Genomic DNA, 14427 nt, shown 5'->3' with positions numbered 1-14427 from the left:
AAAGTACACATATAAAAAAATTAGTTGCATTGGTTGTTGTGATCACATATAATATTAAAACATAGTAAATGTGGTTATAATAGATTGTGGGACTATCATTTTTTAAATCTCTAACTTCAAAACTTAAGGTAATGTGTTAGTATTTGTTTTACAATAATAAAGACATATTTGTAAATTATGGTTGTTTTTTCTACCTTCTTTTTTATGGGTTCAGTGTGTCCTCCTCCTAAGACAGTATGTTACCCTAAAATACTCAAGGTGTACATTACAGAGAATTGTTTCAATGGTAGCAGGTTTGATTTATCATTAATAACGTTTGACTTCATTATAATTGTTTACAGTAATAACTTTTAAAAATCATATTCTTTATGATAAGACATATCTTTCATGATTAAGACATCTTTTTATTAAAACAGCATTTAACTCCCCAGAAAATATTTTGCATACATTACCTCACTTGATTCTCATAATTAATCTATGAGAATAATCCCACAATACAAATGCAGCTTCAACTCTGTGAGATATCCATTTGTGAGTGGAGAAACTGGATTCAAATCCAAAATATCTGACTCTACAAGCCCTCACACATTTTTATAAACAATAAAACATACAGATTATATTTGCACAATCAGATGTGCTTTGATAAATGTATATACCTATATAAGCACCATTGTCATTAAAGATATAGGATATTTCTATCATCCTAGAAAGTTCTCCCATGCCTACTTACAGTCAAATCACATATCTTATGGTTAACCAATGCTAGAATTCCATCACCATAAATCAGTTTTGTCTGTCCTTGTATCCATAAAAATGAACCATATAGTATATATATATTCTTTTCTGTCTGGCTTCTTTTGGAGTTTCTCAGATGTTGTATGTCTCATTTGCTTTATTGCTGATTAGTGTCCCATCTAATGAATATACCAGATTGATTTATCTATTTGCCTATTAAGGAACACTTGCATTGTTTTCAATTCTTGGTTATAAATAAAACTGTTACATTCTTCTAAAATCTTTTTGTGGACATCTGTTTTCAAAAATCTGGATAAATATCTTCAATGGAAATGCTAAATCAGAGAATAGCTCTATTTTAACATTTCAAGAAACTGCCAAACTGTTTTGCAAAATAATTGTCCCCTTTTACATTCCCACCAGCAGTAAGAGAGTTCTAGTTGCTCTTCATTCTCACCAATATCATATATTGACAGTCTTTTTAACTGATCACCCTAACTGAATGAGTGATGCTATCTCAATGTGTTTTTAACTTGAATTTCCCTGTTGAATAATTACATCAGCTCAGTTCCATGAATGACTAAGATGAATTCCCCCCATCCAATCATTTAATGAAATATAAAGAGCAAGAATATTTGTTAAATTCAAAAAAATTTATTTCAAAAAATTACTACAAAGCAAACATGAAATACAACAAGAATATATAATAAAGAACTTACAAATAAAGCTTGTGAAAAGACTGGGTGTAATGATTCCTTCTAGTAATAATAATTTATGATTCTTTTGACACATGAACCCTTTTTTACAATTAGTTAACAAGTAAGAGAGAGGTTTTAAACTTTGCCTTATCTATATCTCACTGCACATAAATAAAGGAAAATACGTTGGTGGGGTGAAGCTTTCATCGCTTATTGGGGCTACTATTTAAATTTTATCAAGTGTAGAGGCTCCTGGGTGGTGCAGTCAGTTAAGCAGCAGACCCTTTATTTTGGCTTGGGTCATGATCTCAGGGTCATGAGATCAAGCCCTGCATCAGGCTCCGTGCTCTGCACAGAGTCCGCTTGAGAATCTCTCTCCCTCTGCCCTTCCCCACTTGTGCTCACACACTCTCTCTCAAATAAATAAATCTTAAAAAAATATATATCAAGTGTAACATCCAGTGAATAAAGTATATTATATTAACATTTGGAAAAAAAAATTGAAAAAATGATGGCTAAGGAGTTGATAGTGATTGTATATTCACCTTATATTAAATAAACAAGATCAGTCACATCATAATGAGTATCTATATTCTAATTTTATTTTTTAAACTTAATGAGATGACTACAATAGTTGTATAAATATTAAATCTTAATAACACATGATACTAATAAAGTGAGTTCTAATTTTATAGCATACTAGTGTAGGGTTTCATCTAAATTTCAAACAAACTCTTAGAAATTCACGGAAGTACTGAATATATAAAATACAAGGAATGAAGAGAATGAAGTAAGAGCAGAGGAACTCTGGAGAGGTCAGTCATGGGAGTAATATAACATGGAAGATGGAAGAATGTGGAATGGGAATCTAGGGTCTCACACTGGACTTCTGATTCTATTGCTACCTAGCTTTCTGACTCTGAGAAAGGCACTAAATCTCTCTGGCCTAGATTTACTTAAAATAAGACGAAAACAAAATATAGCCATAGTTTTATTTTCCAGGTATTTTTTAGACTGATATGCAATTATAAGAAATAATACAGAGAGATCATGGGTACCCTTCATCCACTTCCTCCAATGGTAATATATTACAAAAACTATTGTACAAACCACACCAACTAATACTGATATTAATATAATCAAGATACAGAATAATTCCATTACCACAAAACTGCCTCATCTTGCTGTTTTATAGCCACATACTCTTCGTCTCCCCTTACCACGTCCTTAACTCCTGAAAAACACTAATCTGTTCTCCTTTTCTTTAATCTTGTCATTTCAAGATTATAAAAACGGAGTCATACAGTATGTAAGCTTTTGGGATTGACTTTTTTCATTCCATAATTATCTGGAGAGTTACCAAGGTTGTTTCATGTATTAATAGTTCACTCTTTTTTCTTTCTGAGTAGTATTCCATGTTTTGGATATACCAGAATCTGTTTAACCATTCATCCATTATCTGAGATATTTGTAGTTTGGGGTTATCACGAATAAGCTGCTATAAACATTCTATGTAGGTTTTTGTATGAACACAAGTTTTTATTTCTCTGGGATAAATGCCCAAATGAGTCATATGATAATTGCATGTTTAGTGTTTTATGAAACTGCCAAATGGTTTACCCCAGTGTTTGTACCATTTTATATCCCAATAGCTTTGTACAAGTGAACCACTTTTCCATATCCTTGCCAGCATCTGGTATTGCCACTTTTTAAAATTTATTTTTTATTTATTTATTTTAAAGATTTTTATTTATTTAGTTGAAACAGAGAGAGCACAAGGGCAGGGGAAGAGCAGAGGGAGAAGCAGACTCCCTGCCGAGCAGGGTGCCCAATGCGGGGCTTGATCCCAAGACCCTGAGATCATGACCTGAGCCTAAGGCAGACGCTTAACCAACTGAGCCACCCAGGCACCTCTATCGCCACCTTTTTTTATTGTAGTTTTTCTGAGAGTTGTACAGTGATACCTCATTTTAATTTGCATTTCCCTAATGGATACCAATGTTAACATCTTTTCATGTGCTATTTGCCATCTGACTATCCTCTTCCATGAAATGATCCTTTGTATCTTTTGCCCACTTTCCAATTTGATATTTTATGCTGTTGAGTTTTCAAAGTTCTTTGGTATGTTTGCAAATATTTTCTCTCAGTGCTGGGTAGTCTTCTTATCTCCTGCATAAGGACTTTCACAGAAAAAAATGTTTATTTTTGATAAAGCTCAATTTGCCATGTTTTCCATTTACAGATCCTGTTTTGTGTGTCAAGTCTAAGAACTCTGCCTATCCCCACACCCTGAATATTCTGTCTCTTTCTCTAAATGTTTTATAGTTGTGCATTTTACATTTAAGTCCATGATGCATTTTCAATGAATTTTTGTATAATGTGTGAGATTTAAGTCAATGTGCATTTTATTTGTCCACAGAGATCTAATTTCGTAAGCACCATTTATTGAAAAGGGCATCTTTTGCATTTTGCATGTGTTGCATTGCATTTGTACCTTTGTCAAAAATCAGTGGGGTATGTTTGTGAGTTGATTTCTGAATTCTCCATTCTGTTCCATTAATCTATTTATCCCTTCACCAAAACTATAGTCTCAATTACCGTTAAGTATGTAAGAGGTCTTGAAATAGGGTAAACTTTTTTCTTCTACTTTTTTTTTTCAAAATTGTTTTAACAATTCTCGTTCCTTTGTCTTTTTATATAAATTTTAGAATCCTCTTGCCTGTATCTACAAAAAAATCTTGCTATGATTTTGACAGGAATTGTATTAAACCTGTACATTAATTTGGAGAGAACTGACATATTTACTAGATTGAGTCTTCCAATCCGTGAAAATGGCATATCTCTCCATTTATCTGCATCTATTTTTATTTCTTTCATCAGCAATTTGTAATTTTCAGCATACAAGTCCTATACAAGTTTTACATCTTAGGTTACATTTACACCTATGTATTTTGTTTTAAGTAATTGTAAATTTTTGTATCTATGTGTTCATTGCTAGCATACAGCAATACAATTGATTTCTGTAGGTTTATTATGTATTCTGTCACCTTGCTGAACTCATTTATTAGATCCAAGTATTTTTTTTAAGAATCCTTTGAATTTTCTGCATAGACAATCATGATATCTGCAAATAAGTAATATTTCTTCCTTTACAATCTGCATGCTTTTGATTTTCTTATTACCTTATTGCCTTTAGAACTTCCAGGACTGTGTTTAGTAAGAGTGGTTAGAGTAGAAATCCTTGCCTAGTTCTCAATCTTAGAAGGAAAGCATTCAGCTTTTTCCCCATTAAGTAAAATTTTACCTGTAGTTTTATATGTTCTTTATCAAATTGAAAAAGTTTCTTTATATTCCCATTTTTCTGAGAGTTTCTAGCCCTGAATGGGTGTTGATTTTTTTTCAAATATTTTTTAAGCACTGACTGATATGATCATATGTTTTTTCTTCTATAGCCAGTTAATACGGTTGATTACATGGTTGGATTTTTGAATGTTGAACAAGATATGTATCCCTGGAGCAAATTCCACTTGGTCTTGGTGTATAATTCCTTTATATGTTGCAGAATTATATTTGCTAATAATTTGTTAGAAATTTTTACATCTATATTCCTGGGGGATATAGCTTGGTCTGTACTTTTGTTTTTCACTGTCTGTCTGGTTTGGTATTAGGGAAACACTAGTTTCATAAAATGAATTGAGGGGTGCTCTCATCTCTTCTGTTTTTTGGAATAGGTTGTGTAGAATAATGTTAATTCTTACTTAAGCATTTTATAGATTCTTCCAGTGAAACCATCTAGACATCAAGAGTTCTCTTTTAATAAGCTTTAAATTATAAATTCAACTTCCTTTTTAGTTACAGGGATATTCAAATTATATATTTAATATTGGGTGATTCATGGTAGTATTTCTCTCAAGAAATTGATTTAATTCATCTATATTGTCAATTTTTTTTTTAAATGTATAGTTATCTATAGTAGCCTCTTATTCTTTTGCTATCTGGAGGGTCTGCAGTGAAATCTCCTGTTTCATTCCTGACATTGGCAACTTGTGTCTTTTTTTTACCTTGTCAATTTCACTAAAATTTTGATATCTTATGATCTTTCAAAAAACCAGCCGTTTCATTAGTTTTCTCTATTGTTTTTGTTTTCAATGTTGTTAATTTCTCCTTTGTCATTTTTATTTTCTTAGTTTATTTTGATGTTTTGTTTTCTAGGTACTTGAGGTAGGAGCTTAGATCATTGATTTGAGACTCCTTTTCTTTAATGTGTTAATTGTCTTAAATTTTTCTCTCAGCACTGTTTTAGCTGCATCACTCAAATGTTGATAACATTCTATTTCATTTACATACAGTTCACTATATTTTAATAGTTGCCTTTGAGAAATCCTCTCTCTGACACATGAAATACTTGTAAGTTTCAGCTCTAATTTTTGAAGAATTTGTTATTAATTTTTAAATTGATTTTTTTCTTGTTTCAATTCTAAAAATGTTTGAGATTTATTTTATAGCCCAGGATATGGTTTATTTTGTACATGTTCCTTTGGCACTGAAAGACCATATATATGCATTCTGCTGCTGTTGAGTGGATATCCCTATAGCTATTAATCAGATCCCATTGGCTGACGATGTAATTGAGTAATTGAGTAATTCCATATTCTTGATCATTTCCTGTTTAGTTTCTCAATCAATTTTGGTAAGAGTGGTGGTGGTGAAGTGTTCAACTATAATTGTGTATTGTCTATCTTGTGTTTCCTTTCAGTTCTATCAGTTTTTACTTCACTTACTTTATAGCTTTATTGTTTGGATATACATGTTTAGATGGCTTTCTTGGTGTTATGACTCTTTTTTTCTTTATATAATGCCCTTCTCTGTCCCTCATAATTTTATTTTGAAGTCTACCTGTATTACTATACTTTTCCTTCATTTAAGTAATGTTTGCATGATATATATTTTTCTATTCTTTTTTTTTCAATCTTCCTGTATCATCCATAACACTACATTTGCAAGATGTTTCTTGTAGAAAATATATGTCTGGATTAGGTTTTTTAATCCACTCTGACCACCTCTTTTATTTAGACCATTTACATTTAATGTGATTTTTGATAGCTTGCCATTTAAATTTTTCTTTTCCGTCACCTTTCTTTCTCTATTTTCTTTTCACTGTATTGATGTGAATTTTTGAAATATTTTTATAATAAAATTTTGATTTACCTGTAGCACTCTAAGTGTATCTCACTGTATAGCTTTTTAAATGACTGCTCTAGGATGTATATATTTATATAACTTATCACAGTCTAATAGTGTTGTCCTTTTTCTAGTTCAAGTGAGAGACAGAAAAGTTTACATCCCTTCAACTGTCCTGTTAATAATTGCCTTACATATTTCCTATATATACATTTAGAATCACATCAGAAAGTATTTTTTGCTTTTTTTTTTTAACAAATACTCCCCCTGCCTTCTGGTAACTATCAGTTAGTTCTCTATAGTTAAGAGTCTGTTTCTGGTTTGCCTCTCTCTCTTTTTCCCCTTTGTTCATTTATTTTGTTTTTTAAATTCCACATATGAGTGAATTCATATGGTATTTGTCTCTTTTTCTCTGACTTGTTTCACTTAGCATAATATTCTGTAGCTCCATCCATGTCACTGCAAATGGCAAGATTTCATTCTTTTTTATGGCTGAGTAATATTCACACACACACTTCTTTATCCATTCATCAGTCAATGGACACTTGGGCTGTTTCCATAATTTGGCTATTGTAAATAATGCTGCTATAAACATCAGGGTGCAAGTACCCCTTTGAATTAGCATTTTTGTATTCTTTGGGTAAATAATTGTGTAGTTGTTGGATCATAGGATAGTTCTATTTTTAATTTTTTGAGGAACCTCCATACTATTTTCCACAGTGGCTGCATCAGGTTGCATTCCCACCAACAGTGCAGGAAGGTTCCCCTTTCTCTACAACCTTGCCAACACCTGTTGTTTCTTGTGTTGTTGATTTTAGCCATTCTGATAAGTGTGAGGTGATATCTCATTGTAGTTTTGATTTGTATCTCCCTCATTCATCCCTGGTGAAAAGATGCTGAGCATTTCTTCATGTGTCTATTGGCCATCTGGATGTCTTCTTTGGAAAAATGTCTATTCATGTTTTCTGCCCATGTTTTAATTGGACTATTCATTTTTTGGATGTTGAGTTTTATAAGTTCTTTATATATTTTGGATCAGATATGTCATTTGCAAACATTTTCTCCCATTCTGTAGGTTGCCTTTTAGTTTTGTTGTTTCCTTTGCTGTGAAGAGCTTTTTTGTTTTGATGAAGTCCCAATAGTTTATTTTTGCTTTTGTTTCCCTTGTCTCAGGAGACATATCTAGAAAGAAGTTGGTATAGCTAAAGTCAAAGAGGTTACCACCTGTGTTCTCCTCTAGAATTTTGATGGTTTCCTCTCTCACATTTAGGTCTTTCATCCATTTTGAATTTATATTGTGGTATAAGAAAATGATTCAATTTCATTCTTTTGCATGCTGCTGTCCAGTGTTCCTGTTCCATTTGAAGAGTTTGTCTTTTTCCCATTGGATATTCTTTCCGGCTTTGTCAAAGATTAATTGACCATATAATTGTCAGCTTGTTTCTAGGTTTTCTATTCTGTTCCACTAACCTATGTGTCTATTTTTGTGCCAGTTCCATACTGTTATGATCACTACAGCTTTGTAATATAACTTTAAGTCAGAATTGTGATGGCTCCAGTTTTGCTTTTCTTTTTCAAGGTTGCTTTGGCTATTCAGGGTCTTTTATGGTTCTATACACATTTTAAGACCATTGAAAAATTCTAGTTCTGTGAAAAACGCTGTTGGTATTTTCTATTTTAAATAACAATTTAGAGAGTAAAGATTTACCCATATGTTTGCTTATCCTGTTCTTTTTTCCTTCCTCATGTTCCAAGGTTCCTTCTTTTATTGTTTCTTTTCTATTTAGAGAACTTCCTTTAGCCATTCATTTAGGGTAGGTCTGGTAGAATCAAATTACCTTAGTTTTCCCACGTCTGATAATTTTTCAATTTCTCCTTAATTACTGAAGTATATGTTTTTTCTGGCTATAGGATTCTGGACAGTTCTCCCCTCATCCTGGCCACAAACACTCAAAATATATTGTGCTACTTCCTCTTGCCTTCATGGTTTCTAATGAGAAATACACTGTCTTTCAAATTGATTTTCTGCTCTAGGACTTATGTCCTATGTCTTCAAGATTTTTCTTTGTCTTTCGTTTTCAGAAGTTTAACTATGATGTATCTTGGTGTGGAACTGTTTGGGTTTATCCTGTTTGGAGTTCACTCGATTTCTTGAATCTATGGGTTTATGCCTTTTGTCAAAATTGGGAAGTTTGCAACTATCATTTCTTCAAGTGTTTCTTCAAGGCTGTTTTCTTTTTCTTCTTTTTTCTATCTTTCCAGGACTCTGATGACACATAAATGTTACCTATTTTGTTACAGACTCAGAGATCCCTGAAGTCCTGTTCTCTTTTTATATTATTGTGTGTGTGTGCCTGCAGTGTGTATGTGTTGTGTGTCTGTATACATGTGTGTGCATGCATATGCCTAATATCTCTGTGCTGTTTAAATTGGCTAAATTAAATTAAATTTTGTAATCTCTCCTTTTTCCAGGTCACTAATTCTTTCCTCTGTCCTCTCCATTCTGCCACTGAGCCCAGATACTGAGTTTTCAGTTGGTTATTGTAATTTTTCAGTTCTAATATTCCTAGTGGCTTTTTCTTATATCTTCTATTTCTTTGTTTAGATTTTCTATTTCTTTGATAAAATTTTGTACTTTTCAATTTGTCTCAAGAATGCTAGTAATTGTTTATTTTACCATTCTTTTTATGATGGCTGTTTAAGAGTGCTTGTAATTGTTTATTTTACCATTCTTTTTATGATGGCTGTTTAAAAATCTTTGGTAATTCTAGTATCTCTGTCATCTCAGTGTTGGAATCTACTGGTCATCTTTTTTCATTTAGTTTAACCTGTTCCTGTTTCTTTATATGATGAGTGATTTTCAATCAAATCTTGGATATTTTAGATATTAAAGACTCTAGAAATTATTTACACTGTGTGTTTTAGTGGCTTACTATGACACCACTCCAGTAGGGGAATGGGAATGGAGAGCACTACCTCATTACTCCCTGGTGGGGTAGAGGTTCAGCTTCCACATTTGGCCTCTCTTCATTACTGCTTGGCAGGGCTGGGTACTCTAGCTCCTCACTGTCACCATGGAGGGAGGGAGACTCATTAATACAACATGAAACTGTTTATAAAGTAGTGAATTTCCAGTCTTGTGACATACTATGATTGGTTTTATCAATCTTTCAAGCTTTCAACAATTTCACAGAAGCACTGAAAAAGATACAATGAGTAGATAAGACAAAGGCCCCAGTAAGAGTGGATGGGCTCTGGAACAGGTCACAGTTACAAAAGTAATATAGCATGATGGAACCAATGCTACAATGGTAATCTAAGGTCTTAAATTTTTAATCCTGATTCTGTTACTATCTAGCTTTGTAAACTGATAAACTTACTCAACTTTCCTGGCCTTGGTTTTATAAAGAGGAAAGAGTTTTGCCAATTGGGCCATTATTTATTTTCCTGTTTTAATCCTCCATGATAAGCTACTTAAAATGAGAATTCAAGATTAGGATGGCATGTCAAAAGTTCTATATACATATCAAATCAATTTTATAAATATAGTCCTTATTATAATTAGAACAAATAAAACTTTGAGGTGAAATGATATAATAAAATTTTGAGGAAACATAGCCTCTTTGAGCTCATGAAAGTCATGCATGCTTATAGCTGAAGAAGTAACTTGGACCTCTTTTCAAAGGCCAGACTTCCATATACCTGCAGCAGAATCACTTGGTGAACTTGTTAAATACAGATTTCCTGAGATCAAGCCCCAATAAGTATGAGCTTATTTTTTGAAGTAAAAACCAAAGAGCCCTCTTTATGAACATTATATACACTAATAGTTGTGAACCACTGCTTTAGGCTTCAAGAAATTATTTTCAACACTCAAGAAAAAAACAGCTAATATGCTATATCCAAAGAGAATAATGGGTCAAGGAATTTAAATTCTTGAAATCAACTACTAACAATTAACGATTAGGGTAAAACAGAGTTTATACTTTTGAAATAATATAACTATGCAGGGACTCTGACAAGCTTATGTTTTAAATAATCCAATAAATTTGGATGGAGATCAAATAAAAACACGTGACACAAAAATATAACAAGGCTAATATTTATAATGAATTCTGAGTATTTCAAAGGACCCCAAGGCCATTTATTTCTATGTGTAAAGCAAGAAAGAAGGACAACTGAGTTTATTGCCTGGTATAAGTGGTAAAAGGTTATTATATCTTACACATAAAAGATATTCAACAAATATCAACTTTCATATTCTCAATCACATAGAGAAAAACATCTGCAAATGATCATGGTTAAGAAACACTTGGAATATTAAATATAATGCATTCACTAATAGGATAAATTTCAAAAACAACTAGAACTTTATATAAAATGTCTTATAGGGGCACCTAGGTGGCTCATTCAGTTAAGCATCTGCCTTCGGCTCAAGGCATGATCCCAGGGTCCCAGGATTGAGCCCTGCATCCAGGCTTCCTGCTCAGTGGGGAATCTGCTTCTCCCTCTCCTTCTGCCCCTCCCCCGCTCCTGCTCTCTCGCTCGCTCACTCTCTCTCAAATAAATAAAATCTTTAATAAATAAATAAATAAATACCTTATTGTACATATATTGTCATATGGGTGAGCATATTTTTCTGATGAGATGTTCCATAATGTTCATCAAATCCTCAAAAAAGTACTATGATATCAAGAGCTTAGCACATTAGTTTGTATTTTTAGAGCATTATAGCTTAAAAGATACATATACTAACTTGCTCTTTGTAAATTTTTCTATATGGTCCTTTTTTCTATAAGGAAAAATTCATTGAGCATCTATTGTTCACCTAATGTAGGAGTTACATGGACAAATCAAAAAGGTAATTTGCTTTCAAGAGGCTCACATACTGGGGCGCCTGGGTGGCTCAGTCAGTTAAGTGCCCAACTCTTGGTTTTGGCTCAGTTCATGATCTCAGGGTTGTGAGATCAACCCTGTACTAGGCTTTGACTCAGTGCGAAGTCTGCTTCTCTCTCTGCCCCTCCCCTGCTCATGCACTCTCTCTCTCAAAAAATAAATAAATAAATCTTTATTTAAAAAAAAAAAAAGAAGCTCACATACTGGAAGGAGAGGAATAAATTATGTAAGAGTGATAATAATATTAATCTTTTGCTATTTTTAACAGCAGAAAAATAAGGAAAAAAAATGAATTAAGTTCTTTTTCCCATCTAAGCCAATAATGTTGTTGAGGTTAGATGCTCTTCCTTCATTAAAGCCATTAATGGCTGCAATGTGTGCTTGGAATTCATACCTTATGTTTTATAATAGGACGTCAGACTAGGTTATGATTAACATTAGCTTATGCTTATAATCAAGATGTAGGGTTTTCTGAAGATTCCAGATGATTAAAAGAACTATTACAGGACATAACTTTAGAATTCCCTAATTGATCTTACTTGCTGAGAACTTTAGATTACATTTGCAAGCTAACACACATGCATGCAGGCAACACTCATGCACATACAATTCTATTACCTTTCATTATATTAAGTTTTCTGAATAATGAAAATCAAGAACCAGCTTTTCAAAGTACTGGAGATTTTTTAAAGGAGCCATACAGATTTTATTTCCTGGAGTTTAAAATATTTATTTTTATCATATCCATCGCATTCTAGAAAAAAAGAAATACTCTGCTCACCATTACTCTTTGTATTATGTGATTACTAAGTCATATTTGAGATTAAAATTACAAATATATGATTATAAAAGAAATAAATGCATAACATAAGCAGGCATGACATTCTAAGGAGAGAAATTTGCATGCAAGCTTTATGCCCATGAACATGAGAATTCAGTTAGGGAAGAAATCCTGAAGCACATTCTCATGACAGGATGAATCTATTAGTGTAGTTAGGGATTTGCAGACCTTATTCCTTTCCAAATACTTTACTAATGCCGGAAACAAGACAATTCCTGGCTTGTAAAACAGAACAAACCACCCTAAAACATCTGGCATACTTACACACTTTTCGCTGTCAAATACATAGCACAAATGTTTATTTGACTCAGAATCTTTGCATATGAAAGTGAATATCCTCTTGTCAGTTTTGTCATCTGCACAAAATGATATTCTATGAAGCTGGCAATTGTGTTGGACTTCCTGTGAACACAAATGGAAATAGAGTCGAAGAGATTTTTGTCCATTTTCTGAAATACCAGCTTGTGTTAATAACATACAACTTATGACTTTAAAAGTGAAACAATCACCTGTCAAACTTCGGTTTATAATTACATACACCCAAACTTAAACAAATACGTAATGGAGATGGATCTCCCGACTCAGATTAAACTATAGTAGTCATCTCAATAGGACTTAGAGAAACACAAGCAAAATACGAGAGGATCAGAGGTGTGTGGACTTTCTGAATTGCAAGGGATCTTAAGAGACAACTACTTTAAACCCTGAAATTTTACTTAGAAGAACATCGAGGCCCCGAGAATTGATATTTCCACAAGGTTACAGAATTAGCAGAACCCTTTTTTACCAGACCGTTTTCATTTTATCTTACTTCTCCTCACTAGCATTACAGTTTGAAACATAAATTCATCTTCACATGATTTCCTATGAAACATACTACCATTTCAACCTTAGTTTTCATATTAAATTGTATTTTACATGTCTTCATTTTGAAGGTCTACATGTCAAGCATCTAAATTACTTAATCAACCCTACTAATCAGAAAGATAAATACTGTAACTATATATATATATATATATATATACACACACAGTTATAATTTTATATTTTTCATATATGTACATATATATTGTATATACATATGATACACACACACACACACTATGTATATATTCTATAACTACAGCATCTGTTACTACACCTTTCCAAGTTCAGGGTTCGATGTGTCAGTTTGATGAGATTTGATCTATCACTCAGATTTCACATTACTGCTCATCAGACTGAAAATTAATATATAAGATATACAGATAAATGTTAAGAGAATTTGTTTATAGTACTGTATTCTTTCCCTGCATACAAACCAAACGTAAGTCATCAAAGGCAAACATGGAAATTAGAATGAGGAGGTATACTATATGACTGTAACATTTTTGTCATTACTAGATAGCTTGATCCACCCATTTCAACAGCAGGAAGGAACAATGTCAAGTCAAAAAGAGGGGCTCAACTTACTGAGGCATCTGAGGAGAACATTTTCCTTTTCTTGTGGTTAGTGCTAAGATGGACAATGGCCACATTTGTCTGAGACTATCCCTCTCCTATACTTTGATTGACCAGTCTTTCCCTTGCTGACATTTTTTTTGTGTGTGTTAAAGTTAATACAGTCAATCAAACAATACCATTCAGCCACACTGAAGCTCCCAAATACTGACAGCAGGTATACACCAGTTTATTAACTGCATAATCATTTTAATTATATACAGAGGAAATGTCATTACTACATAATATAGAAAAATGATTCATTTTTTTCCATTTGTAGGAGAAACTACAAGTAACATGAAAACATACCACTTACATAGGCTGGTGGTAAAATGTACACAGGCCCTCGTTCACTCATCAACCAGTATGATTACAGAAAGTCTTTGGTAATGACAGTTGGGAATCATTTTAATTTTTGTTTAGATTAGCAGAGGCATCTTCCTACAAAAGAAGACTAGGAAGCTAAAACTCATAACTATTATTTTTTGTGAATGTTTTGTTGTTGTGATAAATCCTTCTGAATTTTAAATGTAGCCCTAATTTTTGATGAGACAGGATAGACTTGGGAACACAAGCACAGTGAAAAATAATTATACT

General features: G+C 32.8%; 1 protein-coding gene across 15 annotated transcripts in view; it reads right to left on the bottom strand.

The window, feature by feature from the left end:
* Positions 1–14427, bottom strand: part of GULP1 (GULP PTB domain containing engulfment adaptor 1) — a 275824-nt gene that overhangs the window by 51226 nt on the left and 210171 nt on the right. For all 15 annotated transcript variants that reach the window (XM_064586812.1, XM_064586809.1, XM_064586805.1 and 12 more), the window contains one exon: positions 12616–12753. In XM_064586812.1, coding sequence (XP_064442882.1) covers positions 12616–12753 — 138 coding nt within the window. The remainder of the gene's footprint in view (positions 1–12615; positions 12754–14427) is intronic.

The sequence above is a fragment of the Mirounga angustirostris genome, unplaced genomic scaffold (genome assembly GCF_029215605.1).
Source record: "Mirounga angustirostris isolate CCGP_5_RB_7025 unplaced genomic scaffold, mMirAng1.0.hap1 SCAF_3, whole genome shotgun sequence".
NCBI lineage: Eukaryota > Metazoa > Chordata > Mammalia > Carnivora > Phocidae > Mirounga > Mirounga angustirostris.
Note: the sequence above shows the minus strand (reverse complement) of the source record. Positions and strands in the feature narration are given on the sequence as shown.